We start from the raw sequence: 20,235 nt of genomic DNA on the forward strand, positions 1-20,235 counted from the left end.
TCAAATGTAAACCGGTGTGTGTGTGTGTGTGTGTGTGTGTGTGTGTGTGTGTGTGTGTGTGTGTGTGTGTGTGTGTGTAAAATCAGCATATGGCTGGTCGAGAACAGACACATCCTGGGGTCAAAGGGTGTGTGTGATGGGAAAAGAAAAGCATTAGCACAGAAACTTCTTCTCTAACATTGAGTTGGCAGCTGTACGTTAGCAGGTAATTACAGTAAAAGAGTTTACAGCTACTCGCAGCATGGTCACGGACATCGGCTTAACGGCCACAGCAGAAGTAAATGACAGTAATTACCTCTCAACAATGTTAGAGAGAGAGAGAGAGAGAGAGAGAGAGCAAAGCAAAATAAGGGTGAGTGAAAGATTAAGAGAAAGAGAGAGACAGTGGATTGAGAGAGAGAGAGAGAGAGAGAGAGAGAGAGAGAGAGAAAAGAAGTCCATTAGGGTAATGTGCAGTAAAATTTCTCTTAGAGAGCCATGACTCGTTAAGTGGTCTCCATCTGTCTCGTTTTTTAAACTCAGGAAATATGAAAATCATTTATAATTGAGAATATCCAGGCACGCCTCGAGCTGGTTTGTGCATGTTAACTGGCATGGTCAGAGCTCCCACATTTGAAACAGAGCAAAGGCTTCATTAGAAACTCACATTGATTCATGAATGAGTGGTGTCTGTCCGCTGTATTTTCCTCCACATCATCCTGTGGCAGCCAGCTTATTTCATATCAAACCAATTGAAGTAATGCGCTAAAGATTGGATTGCTGATTCAAAATCAGATGCACATTTCTACGTAGATTCCCAAATGAATCATATTCATTTGAACTCTTTTGATTTGTTCTAAATGGATTCTTATACTAAAAATACTTTTATTAATCAGTATTTTACAGTAAAAATATCTAAATATCCTTAAAACAAGATACATTTAGTCAAGAAACAAAAGTAATATAATAAGAGTATATACACTGAAGTTACCCCACTTGTTTTAAGCATAAACCTCACTAAAATAGCAGAGTTGTGCGTACAGCAAGAAGCTCTGTGAGGTAAAAGAAAAAAAATTAATTCAAGGTATATTCTCTGAAAAATAAGTCTTATTTTATACAGTTATCTAACATAAATGTATCTTGTTTTAAGTATGCTTATTTTTACTGGAAAATAAGTTTACAAAAACTGATTAAGAAAAGGTCTTGGAAGTAGACTTGTGTTACTTTGCTGTGTGAATATGTATGCAAGCGTGTCTACTTCTAGCCGTGTCTATTTCTAGCCAGCCTCTCTCTCTCTCTTTATCCGTGTGATGAATGTCTATCATTGACAGTAGTGGCATATGATAAATGCCTTCATTATCTTCAGTGGAACTCTGGCTTTGGCGGTCAATTCACTAGGCTTAAGGAAAATCTCTGTCTCTGCAGTCTGCTCAGGCAGGCCTGAGGCAAATCATATTCAGATTCTGATTCAAAAGCAGTATTGGCATTATAATCAAAGTTTTAAATTGCCAATGCATTAGTAAACAGTACATACTTTTGAACAAAACATATCAATAGAAGCATGCATAGGGGCTTTGTAGTTATTGGATTTCCGCTGTGTTCAGCTTGTGTTTAGTTATAGCATGAGATTATGAGGTGTAGTTCGCTTTGGGGCAAATTCACGAGTGTAGCGCTTTACCATGCAGTATTTTAGCATGAAACATGCCTGCTTTCTATGTTAATTAGGCTTAGTTATTATAGATACTACTAATAATAATTATACCACAAGCTAGCACTCAGAACCGATTCGCAAGATGGAGAATTTTCAAGTATTTTCAAGTATTTGGGTGTGTTTGCACCACGACTGAATTTGCATAAATCTGTTAGTGAACTGGGAAAACAACTTAAACCATGCATGCAAATAAACAACGGAATTCATTCTTTTTAAATTCCCCTTTCTGTGTGCAGTTAGTTGTGTTGCCAGGTCTGTCTTTGTCTACCTGTCTGTCTTTATGACAAGCCAATGTTTGCAAATCTCTTTCTATGTACTCTACTCGCCAGGCCTGAGGCAAATTTTCTGCACTCAACTACTTTGGCTGACCTCCACTCTGGAGAGTGACAGCCTTATCAACTCCAAGAGTGGTTGGACAGACAAAACTATCTTGGCAGAAAGAGTGTCAGAGAAAAAGAATGAGACAGAGGCAGCGTTCAATCATTTAGTAGTATTTCTTTTTTATAGGATAGTTATGTCAATGTTCATCTTTCTATGTTTTGGCCTGTCTACCCCCTATTAAATTATTCTTTGTGTTAGCAGTACACATCATATCCTTTAATTACCCAGAGTTCCCCTTCCATGTCTATTCTGTCTTACTCTTTCTGTCTAACACAAACCACGTTTTCTGTCTCACAGGTTTAGGCCCTTGTTCCTGTCTGTCTCAGTCTGTTGTCACTGTCTTTCTCAGTTAGTGTCACCTGCAATGCCACAGATACACACTCACATACGCACACTCAAAATCCACATGCATAATTGCCCCTTGAAGGGAAAACCTTTTAGTCATGGCTGTCAGAGTTTGACCCTGCAGCTTGCCTTGGGCAACTGACTCCTGACATCTTGTAATGAGTGTGTCTGTGTGTGTGAGGATGTATGTGTCAAAAATACAGAAAGCCAATATTGTTAGGATGAGTTAGAGAATAAAAATCATAGAAATACCCAATAAATCCCCCTTTTAACATTATTATTATTTTTGTTATTTTATTGTTACACAATTTGTATATTCATTATCGTCATATATATTTATTTTAAATATTTAATTGCATTATACTGTACATCTTTAATATAGATTTTTATATTTATTATTGTATGTTTATTATACAACACAAAATAATCAACATCAACAATATTGATTTTAATATTTAATATTTCATGACGTAAACCACTTGGGTTGTTATATTTAATGCCAATTCTGTAATTCCCTAAACCCTAATCTTACATAGATCTGACACTTCACAAAATACTTCACACACTCTCATCAGGCTGTCTTAAATCCTAGAGAAGGAAAGCCATACTCATTTAACAATGTCTTAGTCCAGGTAGTGTGTTTGGATTAGAATTTGTATGCCATGATATAAACATTGTGGAGTATTAATCTCTAGTTTATGTTGTTCACTTTGGGTTTGTTCGTGTTACAGGTCTGCGATTGGTGCAAACACATCCGCCACACTAAGGAATACCTGGATTTTGGAGCGGGTGAAAGACGGCTCCAGTTCTGCAGTGCAAAGTGTCTGAACCAGTATAAGATGGACATCTTCTATAAAGAGACTCAGGCCGCACTGCCAGGGGGTTTATGTAACCCTCCTCTCCCCAGAAGTGATACGAAATCAGAGAGCGCAGGGGGTGTACAGCTACTTACACCTGAGTCCTGGAGCGCGCCTATAAACGAGCTTCGCAGTCGCAAGGCACCTTCACCAGGGGGTGCCACCAATATAGCCGGACCTTTTGGATCCACCTCGGGGTCACCATCTGAAACTGGAACTGTGTGTTCCTCCTCATCCTCATCATCCTCGTCATCATCATCTACGAAAATCCCCACACCACGGCCACACGAAAGCCCCGCATTACCGCCACCTCCTCCACCACCTATAGCAGGTTTTCATCCAGCTCTGGGTGTGCCACCTGGCAGCCCGCCGATGGTGATGACACCCCGTGGCCCAGTCCCTCTCCCTCTCTTTATGGAGCACCAGATGATGCAGCAGATTCGCCCTCCGTTCCTACGCCCCCCAGGCCCCAACAGCCCTCATTCCAATCCCATGATTCCTGGCATTGGGCCACCACCTCCTCGGACTTTGGGTCCTCCATCAAACCCCATGCACCACCCGCTCCTTTCCCCCCACATATACCCATCCTCCACCCCAACCTTTCCTAGGAACCCTCCGGGTATGATGCACCCTCATCCCGGTGGCCACATGCCAGCCTTGCCTTTCCCCCCAGTTAACATGATGCCAGCTGGACCCATCCCAGTTCCGCCCATTATGAATATTGGCATACCTTCTCTGGCCCCCTTAGTGCCACCACCAACATTATTAGTGCCCTATCCAGTGATTGTACCATTACCAGTCCCCATACCCATTCCGGTGCCCATACCATTCAATCCACAGGCTTCTGGTGACCGACCAGGAAATGATGGAACGCTTCCGAAGGCTGCGAGCGAGCGGAGTGATTCAAAAGCACCGCCACCATTTTCTCAAAGCACCTCCAGAGGGGAGGGGAGGGACTTTCAACAAGCCCCTCCCACCTCAGATACACTTTCGCCAGGATTTTCCAAACAGACAGAGCAGGGCACGACAAACGTGGCGGAGCTCATAGTTAAAATGGAAAACTCTGGTAACGGAAACTCTGGACACTCCCACAAAGACACACCAGCAGATGGAGTCATTGATTTAACAACCAGTCGTCGCTCCCGGCAACAGCTAGTTATCCAGAGGGCTGTAACCTGTGTGCAGGTAAAAGCAGAGCCCGGGTTAAGCCCACCACATGCAGTTTTGGGTGAAACTGAGGTGGATGGGTCAGCCAGTACTAGCACAGGTACAATAGAAGATAACCACAGAGACAGTAATGCTGAAAGCCCATTGGCTAGTGTGGCTCTGCCTTGTGCAGACCCATCCTACTGCAGTGGCACGCCGCCACTTCCTCAGACAATCACATGCAGCACCTCCACTGTTCCTAGCAACACCACCACACCTAAAACTGAGCCTGGCTCTGCTACGCCCTGCAATGTGATTGTTAATGGGAGCTGTAATGTGCCTCCAGCAGAGAGTTTGATCAGAACACCTCCGTTAGAGCAGCGCCCTCTCGTAGACCCCTGCCGAAGGACTGCCGCTGTGTGCGATGAGCCTGTGGGGGCCGATCTAGAAGGAGAGGACCTGAAAGAGAACAGCTGCTTGACAACAGAAAGAGACTTGGCAGGTAAGAAAAGCTCAAATGACCAGTCTGCTATTACCGCAATAACAGGGGAGGACAAACCTCAGAGCCCTGAAGATGCCCCATCTGGTGAGGACCATGCCTACGCCCTTCCACTAATGCCCAAACTTGGCTGTGTCATTCAGCCCGTGCCCAAACCTGCTGACAAAACCGCTGTCATTTTGCCCTGTGGCTTGACAGCCCCATTAACAGGAACCGTTCCAATGGAAATGGAGCCTCCGCTGAAGAGACGGTGTCTGCGTATCCGCAATCAGAACAAGTGAAATAGAGGACAGGTGAGAATCAGATTTTGTCCACTTACTTAGTAGTCTTAAGATTTACTGTGTGTCTGCCTTCACTCTAAGATTGCTTTAAGCACAATAATTCTGTAAATTTTTCTGTGCTTTGTTGCAGATTTCTATTAAAGTAATAGTTCACACAAAAATTAAAAAAAATTCATTTACACACCCCCAGGTTGCACCAAACCTGTACGACTTTCTTTCTTCTGTGAAACACAAAAAGAGAATTTTGAGAAGTGTACTTTGTCTCTCTTTTCTATACAATTAAATGTTGAACTACAGCTTTCTAACTTCAAAAGGAAGCAAAAGCACCATAAAAGTATTATGAAAGTTCATATAAGTCTATATAACTTACTAATATATCATATATACACTACCATTCAAACGTTTGGTGTTAAGATTTTTGGTAAAAAAAAAAAAAGTAATGTGTTTGAAAGAATCTCTTATGCTCACCATTGTTGCATTTACAGTATTTGATCAAAATACATTCTATTTGAATATATTTTAAATTTGAATTTATTCCTGTGATGGAAATGAATTTTCACTGCTACAGTCTTCTTCCTCAGAATCCTTTATGATTATGCAGAAATCATTCATGCTGATTTGGTGTGCCAGAAACTTTCTATTATTAGTAATGTTGAAAACAGTTGTGCTGCTTAATATTTTTGTGGAAACCCTGATACAATTTTTTTTTTCGTGATAATTTGATGAATAGAAAGTTCAGAAGAACAGCATTTATTTCAAATATAAATCTTTTGTATCATTATAAATGACTTCACTGCTGGAAAAAAACAGATATCATTTTGTCATTGTGGACAAAAAAAAAAAAATCAGTCCTCACTGATTTGCCAGAATATTCTTTAAAAATTCTCCTTTTGATTATTCAACATATAAAGGTTTGGAATGACATGAGGGCGAGTAAATGATGACAAAATTTTGATTTTAGGGTTAACTATACCTTTAATACTTTGATAACTCTCAAATTTATCCCTGAGTTGATCTTTTAGTCTCATGAATCATTCAAACTGATCAAAAAAGACCAACAAGGCTGAATGCAATCATTTACCTGTGACTCCTTCTTTCTTTTATTTTCCCCCTCTCTCTCAAATAGAAATAACATCTCACCAAAGGGATAAAGAGGACTGCACTGCAGCACAGACCATCAGCTGTCCACAGACTTCATCCACAATCCAGCTAGTCAAGATGTCAACCTTGCTTGCTCCACTTTTCCAAACCCGCACATACACGTTGTGACATAATATGCACACATATTATCCGGATTGGGCAGCAGTCTGCTCCGTCTCCACCCCTTTCGGCTAAACAAAGACTGACACAAAGTGTTAATCTGGGAAGTAGATCGGACATGATGTTTGACCTTCAAATGCGATGTCTTCAGGCATAGTCTGTTCTCAGTCTACTTGTTGATGAAAGAGATATTTCTCATCCTTGTTGAGAGGACTTCCCCCTGCTGGTTGGAGGCGGCATTGCAGTGCAAGATTACAGTGTACATAAACAGATTTACAAGAAGGCGGAGCTTAAGCCAAACACAATAGGTCTGCCAGGCTGCCAATCAGACATGCTCATGAATAACTATAATTTGGAACAGGGCCAGTCAAATCCTGCCACAGATGGATGGACCAGTTTTCTGCTTTGTGTGTGCATTCAAAGAAGCTCAGTTTAATCTGTCTGTACATTTGGAGTCTGATGCTTCTGATTCAATAGCTTCAGTAAGAAAGACTAATACAGATGCAGAGCCTCTCTAAAAGATGGACAGAAAACTCTGAATACTCTCTCCTCTCAAATCTTTCTCTCACTCTCCCCCTCACTTCCTCTGACTATCAGTATCTGCAACACAAGCAAAACACGCTGTACTCTTTCTTAACCTCTTTCCTTTCTCTCCTTTGTGAGGGAGAGTAATTCCGGAACTGGACACCACAAAAAATACAGGAAGAGAGAAATGTACACACCCTGGAGGGAGTACAAAACCAGAAGGATGGAGTGAACTTTCATTTCATCCCTGGGAAGAAGCTGGAAACTAATCCATCCTTGGAGAAAAAAACTAGAAGATAAGTAGTCTGCACTACTGGAGCACAGTGTTTGTGGATTGTTTGCTGGTTTATTGTGCAATGAAAATTCATTTACTCACTGATTTGATTGAGGATTACAGGGTACAGACCTCACCAAGCATTTTGGCGAACTGTTAAAATGGCTTCTAGCTTTGCGGCCATTGGCTTGGAGACTGTCCCACCCAGTCTGTTCAATCACACGCGCTCATTGCCACGCCGCACGGCTCAGCAAAGAGTTGGTCTAACACTGCTGGTGGGTTGTGTACACACTGTCCTGGTGTATCAGTTGGCTTAGATGGGCATTTCATGTCCACAGGGGCATTTTGGGTTGGATTTCTCATTATTTATATCAGTATCCATCTTATTGCGGTGCTCTTATTTAAGAAAAATCCCTGCTGGGTTTCCTATCAAGAGTACAATCAAAACCAGTGGAGAGGTCAGTAAGCGTCTCAGGCAGCTATGAGCTGATGTCAATTGTACATTCTTGAGGTTCATTTAGTTTTTTTTTTGTTTCATTTTTTGCCAAATCCCAATCAGTGCTAAATTATGTTCATCACTTCCTTTCCAGGTACGGTTACAGGAACAGTTTCAGTTAGATCCAAGGTGCCTCAGTGTAGTGTTCACTTACATAAGATGCCAAGATCATTTTGCCTAAAGGTAGACTAGGTTGGTTAGGTGGACATAGAGCCAAAATAATTTTAGTTATGTAACTTAGAGTAATGTAAGAGCTGAATGCATGGTTAGCACCTGTGTGCATAGGTTATTTGTTTTGACTAAAGTGGAGGAGTGAACCTTAAAGCCAAGTGTGTGCGAGTTTGCATGTGTGTGTGTTAGTGGGAGAAGATGTATCACATTTCTGGCCAAAATGGAGTTCAGTTTGACAAAACATTCAAGTTTGCCAATTTATTTTGGGAGAAGGTTTAATATTCAAGTCAAAAATTTGTCAAGCAATGTGTTGGAAATCGCAAGGAGGATGAAAAAAAAATCACCCAGATCAAAAATACACACTCTGATGATTTGACAGTTTGTTTTCTTTGCTTCATTTACTTTACTTTTCTTTTCTTTCTTTTTGTTTATTTCATTCCTTGTTATTCATATTTTGGTTTTTCATTTTCTTCTGTTTCTAACTTTTTTTTAAACTGGCCAACATTGACCCAAATCTCCCCTTCAACCTTTACCACTTCTGTCTCTCCTTCTTTTCCCCTCTGTTTTTTTCTCTTCACTCCTGGACGACGTGCAAAGAAGAATGCAATCCTACCCTATCCCTCTGTACTTTTTGCTGCAGGATTCAGTTTCACAGTCGTATATTTTTTAAGAGTAGGCTCAGAGGTCTAATTGTGACTGGTTAGAGTAAGGACTGGATTTCTCTCTAGGGTTTGTGTGTGGCGGAGTCTCATTCATTCCAGTGTCAGATTTAAACACACACATTCCTGTGTCAGATTTATTTTGTCAGTGCTGATACGGCTGGCTGACCCTCCGTCTGGATGGAGGTGTTACAGAGAGGAGATTGATAAAAGGGTAAAATGTCAGAGAAGCATAAACACAGACACTCAATGTACACTCTCAGTCCCCACAAAGATCGTAAACCAGACATGTGTGTGTGTGTGTGTGTGTGTGTGTGTTTATGGGAGAAACAGTGAATCTCAGAATCTTGATACTGTCTGTGCAGCACAACCAAACGTACATTACATGTCTGGATTTGTCATGAGGAGTCAGCAACAGCATCATATATCGCTCTCATTATTGACTCAAATTTCCTTGATTTTTCCCTCTCTCCTCCTCCTCCTCCTCCTCCTCTTTCATACTCAGCCCTTTTACTTCTCCCTTCTTATTTGTTTTCACTTATTCTCTAAGTAATTATTTACTAAGTTAGTATTTCAAATATGCCATAGTGAACTCTACCTATTGAAGCCTTTTTCCACCTCAGAGTAAAAATTAACAAATGTAATTGTGAGATAAAGTTTAAAATAAGAACATAAGTCACACTGTGAGATATAAAGTCACAATTACAGGAAATAAAGTTGCAATTACGAGAAGTATTCGCAAGTGCACGATATAGTTACGCTGTGAGATACAAAGTCTCCATGCAAGACAAAGCTGCAATTATGAAAAATGTCTCAAATGCAAGAAATAAAGTCTACTTTGTAAGACATAGAGTAAAAGTTTAGCAAAATTAAAGCTGAAATGGTGAAATATAGTCACAGTATGAGATTTAAAATTGAAATTGGGAAGCATAAGAGTCACAATTACCCTTTTTTTACTCTGATATCCAGATGTCCAGAAAAAAACTGATTAAATTATTCTCTCTGATATATACAATTTTATTCCCATTTTCAAACTTACTTTCTCTATAATGATGTGCTCTTAAAAGAAGCAGTTACAGCTGTTTATGTTGATTAACAGGGTGTATGAAGGACAATTTAAGGTCACGTCGTACTGAAATCACTCTTCGTATAGCTGCACACACCACCCAAACACCCATTAATGCTTATCTCACAGACATGAAATATGATTTTTTTTCACTTCCCTGTGTGTATGTGCGTGTGTGACCTTGCTATTGTAACTGGAGCAGCACAGACTGGGCTGGAACAGATATAGCCCTGAAACCCAACACTGTTGTAGTGTCTGCGGTCCTACGCAGACAAGACAATGACACCAGCAAAAGCGTACGTTTGTGTGTATGGGGGGGGCATAACAGTTGAAGCTGTCCTTGACAACAACAGAGAGACACTGTGTGTATGTGTACATTGTATGGGAGAGATAGTTATTGCACTTTCGGTAAACACTGTAAAACTGTGTTAACTATTACAAGTGGCCACAAAACAGTATAATTTCTCTCATAAAGTTCCAGTAAACTTTTGAAATTTGTGAAAGGTTATATCTGATTTGCTGTCCAGTGCTTTCTAAATGGCGTGATGGTGATCCTGAGTTTCTAAAGTGAGAAATATCTAGCGTATCCATTACAGGGTTGCCAGATCTTTCTAAAAAAGAAAACAACTTTCCCCAAACAAGCCCAAAATAAGTGATTTGTCTTACCAAAATACACCACCGTTCTAAAGTTTGGGGTCAGTAGGACACCGTAAAAAATACAGTAAAAACAGTAATGTTGTGAAATGTTATTACAATTTAAATTGTTTTAAATATAGTTTAAAACGTATGATATTCCTGTGAAAAGGCCATGAATTGACAAAGCTGAATTTTCAGCAAATATTTCTCCAGTCTTCAATGTCACATAATCCTTCAGAAATCATTCTAATATTTTGATTTGGTGCTCAAGAACGATTCCTTATTGTGAATGTTGAAAACAGTTGCTGCTAATATTTTTGTAGATTTTTTTTTCAGGATCCTTTGATGAAAGGAAAATCCAAAAGAACAGATTTTATTTGAAATTCAAATCTTTTGTAATGTTTTAAATGTTATTACTTACACTTAAGACAAATTTAATGCATTCTTGTTTAATAAAATGTATTTAAAAAACGTACTGACCTCAAACTTTTGAATATAGTGTAAGTCTAAAAATATGCTATTTTTATATGAAAAATATGCAAAAAGTTTGGGATATTTAACTGCTGCTAGTGGTCGGGTCACAATTTCATGTTGTTGGGGGAAAATAAATAAATGACTTAATTTTGGACATAATCCCAAAACAATGCAACCCATATTTACAAGCAACTTCATAAAAAAAGACCAAAGTTGCTTATAATACAAGAACATGGCAACATTGGTCCACTAGAGGGAAGTGAAGTGTGTTCTGTCAGCAAGCTCAAAGAAGGACAGATGAGAAACACAAGCAGTTAAAATGAACTGAAATAAAAAACCATAGACCTTGAGTGCAATACTGTAATCCAAGAGCATTTCAAAGGATCTACTAGAGAGGCGCCTGTTTTAGTGGCCAAACTGTCGTTCAGCCCTGAAGCTGGGTACAAAAAGAGCACTTGGCTTTTTCGTTCACCACAGTTAGTCAGTCTGAATGTTTGGAGGGCTTCTGTTTAATCAGACGGGGGGAACATGAGCACTGCTGTGGTCAAAGATCAGCCACATGCACAGAAACAAGATGGAGACGCAGAAACCCATACACCCCAACTCAAATACCAGCAAAACCAATCAATCAGTGCATCCCTCATCGAGCAGTGTTATACAACTCAAACTAAACAACAATCACAGCAACGTCAGCTCTACTGTAATGATGCTAAATCAAGAGAACTGGAAAAGCGAGAGGCAGCTTAGATGTGAGTTTTCAACATCTGTGTGACAAAGGGGTCTGTAATATCCTGTAGCCATGGAAGAAATGTTTTTTCCCATCATTCCTGTGGGCGGTATTAAGAGGATGGCTTTGTCAACATCCGGAATTATGCAACAACAAATTCTTATTTCTGCACTCTGTGTGAGAGGCGCTATGTCTGTGTAAAATAACAAGAGCAAACTGCAGTTTTTAAGAATCTAATGTTAAACGTTTTTTGAGGCGAACATTTGAGCTGCCTTAATTCTTTGTGCTCTGTAATTATCAATGCCTGCTTGTTTAAAAAAAGCTAAACCCACTTTGTAAAAAATAAAAAAAATAATAAAAAACAATACACACACACACACACACACACACAACACGAATAATAAAATCAACTTTGTTATCTGGCTAGTATGGATGTATAGATGCTTCGTCTGTCCTGTCTGTAAATTTGCCCACCCCTCACCCATCCCACCCCTTTCACACAAAACCTTGTACATTTACCCTTGTTGTTGTTTCTCAATCTTTTTTGTGTACTTGCAGAACATTTTATAGTATTATTTATTACTGGCAAGCCTTTGAATTAATACAAAGCAAGAGAGATGGTTCTTTGAACAGGGTAGCAAGAGGCAGCAAAGCTTCTCAATGAAAAATATGTCTGTTTTTGTTTGTTTGTTTTTCTTCTAAATGAAAGAAGGAAACGGCAAGAATAACAGAAAAAAGATAAACTTGTCTTTTGATTATGAAGTTGTTATAAAACTTGTTGCTTTAAAATGTATAATTTTTGTGTTGTAACAGTATTTGTTTAACCCAGTGAATTGCTTATTAAAAACAAATAAATAGAGGCACACTCCAAATCTCAGTTCTCCAAGAGTGCTCTTTTGTTTTTGTTTTGATTGCTTATTTATTGATTTACAGTTGGGTCATTTTCAAAAAATGTTGACTTTCTAAATTGATTTAAAAATTGATAGACTTATTAACTGGTGCAACAAAAGCGTCTCAAAACCTATATGGAGACTAAAATCAATAAATTATACTAATAATTTGTTTTGATCCAATAATAATATTTCATGCAAGTATGAACTGAAACAACTCATTTAAAAACATTTTTGATTAAGTCAACATTTTTGATGCAACACAATGTAAATTGTGTGCGTGTGGGGGTTGGGGAGGGGGTGAAATTTATATGCAAATTAATAACTTTTTCAATGTAATGAGGTAGTGTTCACATTTGAACCCGAGAAGTTCTTACACTTTTTACAAATTATATTTTTAAAGACTGATAACATATTAATTTTAAAAAGATCTTTATATTAGCCTATTTCTTTATTTTATTTCTTTATTTATTGCACAGGTTAGATCTTGCACTACTAAACTTGGGGAAACAGAGTGAGAATAAATAGATAGATAGATAGATAGATAGATAGATAGATAGATAGATAGATAGATAGATAGATAGATAGATAGATAGATAGATAGATAGATAGATAGAATGTTATATAATGAATGTTATGGTTTACCAGATAAAGGGGTAAAAAGCAAGGCATTTTCAGGCAACCAGGCAACTAAAATCATAAAAACTTGGGGAAACAGAGTGAGAATAGAAACAGAGTGAGAATAAATAGATAGATAGATAGATAGATAGAAGATAGATAGATAGATAGATAGATAGATAGATAGATAGATAGATAGATAGAATGTTATATAATGAATGTTATGGTTTACCAGATAAAGGGGTAAAAAGCAAGGCATTTTCAGGCAACTGGCAAATTAAAATCATAAAAGTCAAACGTTTTATTGCTTAATAGTATGTTTGGTTCTGTAATTTTGCTTTCTAAATGTGAATTATTGAACATTCTATCTTTTTCATTACTGAATATCTTTTTCATGACTGAATATCTGTCACCATATTTGTTGCGGATGACCTAGTTATTCAGCTGAATCGAAGGTAATAACAATAACGACATTCTGTTCTCTGATGATCTGTTGGCGTCAAAGATGGATGAGACTCATTGTGAGCTACAGGCGCTGCGGAGGGTCAAATCTCGCGCGCTGATGGGATGTGTGCGGAAGGATCGCTAATTCAGCTAGTAACAGCTGGAGCCGCTTCGTGCCAGGATCCCACAAGCGGATCATAGAGGGGGCATTAATAGAGATGGACGGCAATTTGACGCTGCAATTGGCGAACTTCAGCACTCTGTTCGTGTGTATGGTGCTGAAGTTCCCGCAGATATTCGTGCTGATGCGGGCCAGAGCGAGCGCTGGTGTCAGTCTGAACAGTCTGCTGCTCGAGCTGCTCGGGTAAGAGCTTCACACCGACACTGACTGACTGAAATATATCTGTTGCATGAAAGGCTGTACGAAGACATCCAGCTGTGATACAAATATATGGATGTTCTAGTAACATATGAAAAGTGTATGTACATTAGTGCACTATAGGCTTTAGTGTAAACAATGGCTGGGGGGGTCTTCAACTTTTGCTTTCCAGGGACCCCCTGATGTACAGAGAGACCCACTGTCACATTCTGTATAAAGCAGTGTTTCCCCAAACCATGACTTTTATGGCAGGGATCACTGGATTGTAAGAAAAAAAAGAACTCTGTTCTACACATATTTCTGCATATAGTAATCCACGCACTATAATTGTGAAAGCTTTAGTAATTTTGTGTTTTTGTCACTTTTATTAGTTTTTAAAAAAAAATTAAATTTCAGTAACCTTAATTAATTAAAAAACATTTAATTTCATGACATTTTACATTTGTATGAATTTTCATGATTTTTAAAGATTTTATGACTTAATTTTTTAACATTTATATTAATTTCCTTTACATTTTTCAGGCATTGAAATCACAATGACAGAACACTGAAACGGGGTTATTATCAGTAATTAAAACTTAAACTAAAGCCATAAAAACACTTTCTTTACTTGAAACAAAATAAACATATATTAATAACTTAATTATATTTTATTTATCTTTAAGTACTAAAATAATCCAATCTACACAGATTAAAACTAATAAATAAAAATGATTAAAGAGACATGTAGACATACTTTTAAATAAACTAATAAAAATAACAAAAACAACTAAATTACTAAAACTTTAACAATTATAGTGAAAACATAAAATATAAAAATCAAATCAAATTCAAAATATTAACAAATACTACAACAGTATATCACTTATACTAAAATAACAGTGGCCTGAAAACCTGGTGTATTGTCATAATGCCATATGAAAGGATTTATTATCAGTGAAAGTGACGTGACTTGTAGCCAAGTATGGTGTCTGCATTTAACCCATCCAAGTGCACACACACAGCAGTGGACACACACCGTGAACACACACATAGAGTAGTGTGCTGCGGCACCTGTGGAGCAGTTGAGTGTTCGGTGCCTTGCTCAAGGGTCTCACCTCAGTCTAGTATTGAAGGTGGAAGAGAGCGTGGGTTATTCACTCCCCCCACCGACATTCCCTGCCGGTACCGAGACTCAAATCCGCGACCTTTGGCGTACAAGTCTGACTCTCTAACCATTAGGCCACGACTGCCAAGATTTTAGATGTAGATCAGATTTTAGAGATCAAATAATAATTGGCAGACCCTAGTGTTAAATATCAAATGTATGTTTTTATGGATGGCCAAAAAGTGTCCAGCTTAGTTCTTCTGTGTGTGTGTGTGCAGGTTTATAGTGTTCATGTCCTATCAGATGTATTATGACTACCCACCGCTCACATACCTGGAGTATCCCATCCTCATTGCACAAGGTGAGCACAGCTGACAGACCAGATTCTGATGCTTAAATACCAGTCTCATTTGTAATTTCAATCGTGTGTGTCCACAGATGTCATTGTGCTCCTGTTAATCCTGCACTATAACAGGAACCTGAAACACAGCCTCGTATATGCAGCACTGTATCCTTCAAACCCATGTTGTCAGGTTATGCTATTCATCTGGGCACAGAGTCAGAAATAATATCCCAATAACAATTAAAACCTGCCCAATTTAAAATAAAACAATATTTAATGAATAAAAATATTTCATTTCTTTTACTGTAAGAATCAGGTTTGTGGGTGGATGGCAGCTGCTCACAGTACAGAAGTGGGTGATTGATCTGGCCATGGTGAGAACATGCCACTACTGATCCAAATGCATTTGCATTAGTGTCATATTTACGCTTAGTTCATCTTATTTTGAATGTAATAGATTCAGTTTAAAGGTATAGCAATTTCTTGAGAAAAAAAAAGTCTTGTTGACCACAAACTTTTGAATGGTAATAAGAGTTTCTTTTTTTTGCCATTGTCTCTCAGAGCTTGTGCACTTTCATTAGTGCCAGCAGTAAACTGGCACAGCTTCAGTGTCTGTGGCGCTCAAAGGACTCTCGGCAGGTCAGCACTCTCACCTGGGCTCTGGCCACATATACATGCCTGGGTAAGTGACACAAAAGGAAAACTAAGCACTTCTCCAGTTTGTTATACTGATATTGAGTGTTTTCTGTTTGTCAGCGAGGATCTTCACCACCGTCATCACCACAGGAGACACACAAGGTCAGTAAGAGCTTCCTGATGGGATGTGAATTGATTTGAAGTGTTAATTGTTTGGTTGAGATGCCATCTTTATCTTTCGTTTCTTTCTACTCCAGTTCTCATTCGGTTTGTCGTCATGACCATTCTGAACATGTGGGTCACAGTTACAGTTATCTACTACAAACCTCATGCAGTGAAGCAGGATTAAGAGGATGCCACATTCTTCATACAGTGTATCTCAATGTATTCTGTCTGCTGGTGGAGTTTTTTTTAGTTTTTTTAAGAAGAAGAACTAAACTAGATTCAGGTCAGGTGCTGTTCGGATATAGCACTTTCTGTATTACTATTTAAAAGATTTAAGATTTACTGACGTTGGATAATTGTGTACAACCAAAAATCTTATCATAATGCTCTGGATTTCCCATTTGATTTATTTACAGTGCTTGCAAGGCACTTTTTTGTTGAAAATTTGAATCTTAGTTGTGCTCTATATATACAGTGATGACATAATATTTAGGGCTGTCAAATCGATTAATCGCGATTAATCACATCCAAAATTAAAGTTTGTGTTTACATATCGGTGTATATTTATATGTATACATAAAAATAAAAAAACACACATGTATATATTTAAGAAATATATATGTATATATAAGAAATATGTGTTTGTATAATGCACGGCTAGCTGTGTATTAAAATCGTTTAGTGCACATCTAGCCATGCATTATCCTGCTTATAACTTAAATCTGTTAATGATGTTTGCAGTGCAATATTTGGAAGGGTAAAAATGACGGTTATTTTAGTCCGTTACACCTGTAGACATAGCATTCTGCCTACTTTAAAATTAGACACAGAGATAAAGTAGAGCGCTGAGATCACATTTATTTTAATGAATTATAGCACTTATTTGAATTGATTACCGAGAGAGAGAGATGAAAGTTGTGTGTGTGAATTATCTGCATCTGTGCGTCTCAATGAAGTTGTGAGTTTAGTTACTTCAAAAACAGCGATTTAACTTTTGTTACTGAGAAATATAATGTAGCAATTATTTTATCAATAAAATCCACAGGCCGCAACAGTTTCTGTGCTCCTGAATGCTTTAAAGCAGACACAGTTGGGTGGTAAGAATGCATTTTATTTGAATGAATAATTAGCCTACAATATATAGGCTATAGCCTACCTCAATTCTCCACAGAAATAGTGCTAACATCACATTTAATGTAATACATTGAATTCAATAAAAACTAAACAGAAAAAGTTGATAATTGGAAAGTTTAGGCTACTTTTTGTTTTTGTTATTTTATTAGGCTACTCAAATTAGCCTTATAAGTCCACCGAGGCTAATGGATGTTGAACTTCACATTTCCATTGATCGTGAAATTAGACACTGAAAAGGGTAGGGTTGTTTCATGTTTAGGCTTGGAGGAGGATGGCTGTTTGAGCACAGTCTGTTTTTTTTGTTTTTTTTATTGCTTGTTGTAGTGCTCCGCAAACTATGGTTTGTGTAAATACGTGTGATACCTTCCACCTGAAAGACAAAAATTTCAAGTAGGCCTATGCAATTTAGATTTGGAAAATATCATAACTACAAACAGTTTGAATTCATATGATTAAAAATGGAATATCCATTAAATATCTTGGGTACCTCTTCACAAATATTTTTTAGTGTATTGCCGAGGTAGTTGAACCCCATCGACTCCTTGGGGAACCACACTTCAGTGTTCTCGAGTTTACACAAAGGGATGCACCTGGGATCCAGATAAAACCAGCAACATAGTGTTGGCCCATATCCAGCCCACATCTGGCCCATGTGGAATAGACGCCGGGCCGGATCTGGGCCAACACTATGTTGCTGTCTTGGAAGGCTCCGGCATCAGATGGACACTTTGTTTTTTGTTTTTTTAACTGTCCATGGGACAAAGTGGGTCACCGGTTCACGCGAACATAAATCCTCATAAAAAAAAAGTTCTGTCCGATGCAGTGGGATCCTTGTTTTTTTGTTTCTGGGTTATGCGCCAGGGTCAGGTACTCCAGGCCATTCTTGTCTTGCCAGAGAACAAGACTCTTCATAGGTTTTGGGTTCTTTTATTTTGGGTGCGATTAATCGATTTAACAGCCCTAATTTGTATACTGAATTGCAATTGGTCTTGTCTTCCTTGCATCTATCAGACCATTTTAGCCGCTTTTACGCTTTGATTCTTGTGTTCAGCTTGATGCTAAAATTTTCCACACTTTTATTTTGCTGCCTTGCTAGTATTTTCTTCAGAACATGCACATCTATTATGTATTGGGATGTGGGACAGAGTATATATACATTTTTTTCAGTATAATTGCTTTAAATCTCATATTCCCATGAAGGAAAACAGATATGAATTTTGCGAACTCACAAATGATGAATTGTGTTTGACATAAGAAGGATATATCAGAAGTCTTACCAAACAGTGTTTTGAAACAGTACAAACATTCCTATCCTTCACTGATTCTAACACTGGTAATTTCTTGCCTGTTACATTTGTACATGTTCAGATATACTGTATGTTTTTTTAAGTTGTTATACTGTAAGAAGTTTAGTAACTCTCTTTCTTCTCAGAAAGGAAATATTTTTTGACCAAATTTTCAGCTAAAGAACTGTTCAAACTGATTAACGATCAGGTTGCTGAACAGACTGTTTACTGTAGTTCATAAAGGGTTGATGTTAACATATGCACTATTTTTATATTGAGCTTCATCTATATTGATCTGTATTTTATGGCGATATAATGAACACATGGTAATTATTAATACAAAACCAATAAACCATAGGACTCTTCTGAACTCTCTAATGTTCTACACTCTTAAAAATAAAGGTGCTTCACGATGCCATAGAAGAACCTTTTTGTCTAAATGGTTCCATAAAGAACCTTTAACATATGAAGAACCTTTTTGTTTCACAAAAGGTTCTTTGTGGCGAAATAAGGTTCTTCAGATTACAAAAACGCAAGAAAGAGATGGTTCTTTAAAGAGCCTTTGACTGAATGGTTCTTTGTGGAACCAAAAACGGTTCTTCTATGGCATCACTTGAAGAACCTTTTGAAGCACCTTTATTTTTAAGAGTGTAGTACAAGAAGATTATTACTTAGAAAATGATTTCAATAACTTAGATCTAAAGCACAATTAATGTTTCTTTTGCGAGTACTTTAATAGATGTTCTTTTTGTATTTTATAAATCAATAAACATTTCTTTTGTGCGAAAATGTGTGGATTTGTTTAATTGCAGAATTCAATAACATTACACAAAAAAAAAAAAAGAGCGATCATGTTTTATAAATTTAATTTTCCGAATTATTCTTCTATGGTAATCAACTGAACACCCCAGATAATCAAGTGTCATTTGAGTGCAATAACTATCAGTACAGATTGCCATGTGTATTGAGAATGTATGTTATTCCTGTGATTAAAGCAGAAAGAAAAGTACGACCACATTGTTTATATTAAAACTTTACTTCCTTTTACTACACAGCTATATACCTATTTAACTCACTACTTTTGTTTACAAAAATAAGCAAATGTTATACAGGGTTTCCAAACAACACGGCTACATATGCTTTTCATTTTATGGTCAAACAGTACATCAATATAAAACATGCAAATCTGGAGGCAGCGCTTTAAAATAAAAAAAGTGCCCAGACCTGTATAAATAGCAAACCAACTGGTAAGATGGCAGGTCAAATATACGCTGTATATTCATATATTTATATATGTAACGTGTAAAAGAACACGGATATGCATTCACAGCACACCCAGAGATACACACTGTTTGCTAGGGTGAAGATACACACAAAAAACAATGACCACTTCAAATCACAAAATAAAAAAATCTACAAAATACTTAGTGAATTTAAATGTGGTTTTCAGACATTCAGACACTGTCTTATGAACATTTCAGTTATGTACTTGCAAAATGAATCCATTTTCGGCGCAAGTCGTAGCATGAGACCCAAAATTTCAACTTTTAACAGCTGATGATCAAATTCATAAGATGACCGGCCAAAAACTGACTGCTGGAAACATTTTAGAAACTCCTGCCACATGCAAAGCTCGCATCTAGATGCTGATCTCTGTTAATCATACCATCATGTCCCGTTAATTAAGGTTCCTCCCTCAGATTACATTCGACTCACACTAGGGAGTGAGCAGCACCGGTGTCCAGGAGAGCATTATGGGATGCATT

General features: G+C 37.9%; 2 protein-coding genes across 5 annotated transcripts in view; both read left to right on the top strand.

The window, feature by feature from the left end:
• Positions 1-5,211, top strand: part of LOC107585480 (sine oculis-binding protein homolog) — a 31,182-nt gene extending 25,971 nt beyond the window's left edge. For all 4 annotated transcript variants that reach the window (XM_016272508.1, XM_016272511.1, XM_016272510.1 and 1 more), the window contains one exon: positions 3,148-5,211. In XM_016272508.1, the coding sequence (XP_016127994.1) occupies positions 3,148-5,199 (2,052 nt within the window). In that variant the 3' untranslated portion in view covers positions 5,200-5,211. The remainder of the gene's footprint in view (positions 1-3,147) is intronic.
• An 8,327-nt stretch (positions 5,212-13,538) lies between these two features.
• Positions 13,539-16,479, top strand: LOC107585482 (solute carrier family 66 member 3). Its single transcript, XM_016272513.1, has 7 exons — positions 13,539-13,803; positions 15,184-15,266; positions 15,344-15,413; positions 15,565-15,622; positions 15,810-15,930; positions 16,005-16,046; positions 16,142-16,479. The coding sequence occupies exons 1-7, from the start codon at positions 13,658-13,660 to the stop codon at positions 16,231-16,233; spliced, it is 612 nt and encodes a 203-aa protein (XP_016127999.1). The 5' UTR covers positions 13,539-13,657; the 3' UTR covers positions 16,234-16,479.
• The last annotated feature ends 3,756 nt before the right edge of the window (positions 16,480-20,235 follow it).

Source organism: Sinocyclocheilus grahami, unplaced genomic scaffold (assembly GCF_001515645.1).
Source record: "Sinocyclocheilus grahami isolate Dianchi unplaced genomic scaffold, SAMN03320097.WGS_v1.1 scaffold71.1, whole genome shotgun sequence".
Lineage (NCBI taxonomy): Eukaryota > Metazoa > Chordata > Actinopteri > Cypriniformes > Cyprinidae > Sinocyclocheilus > Sinocyclocheilus grahami.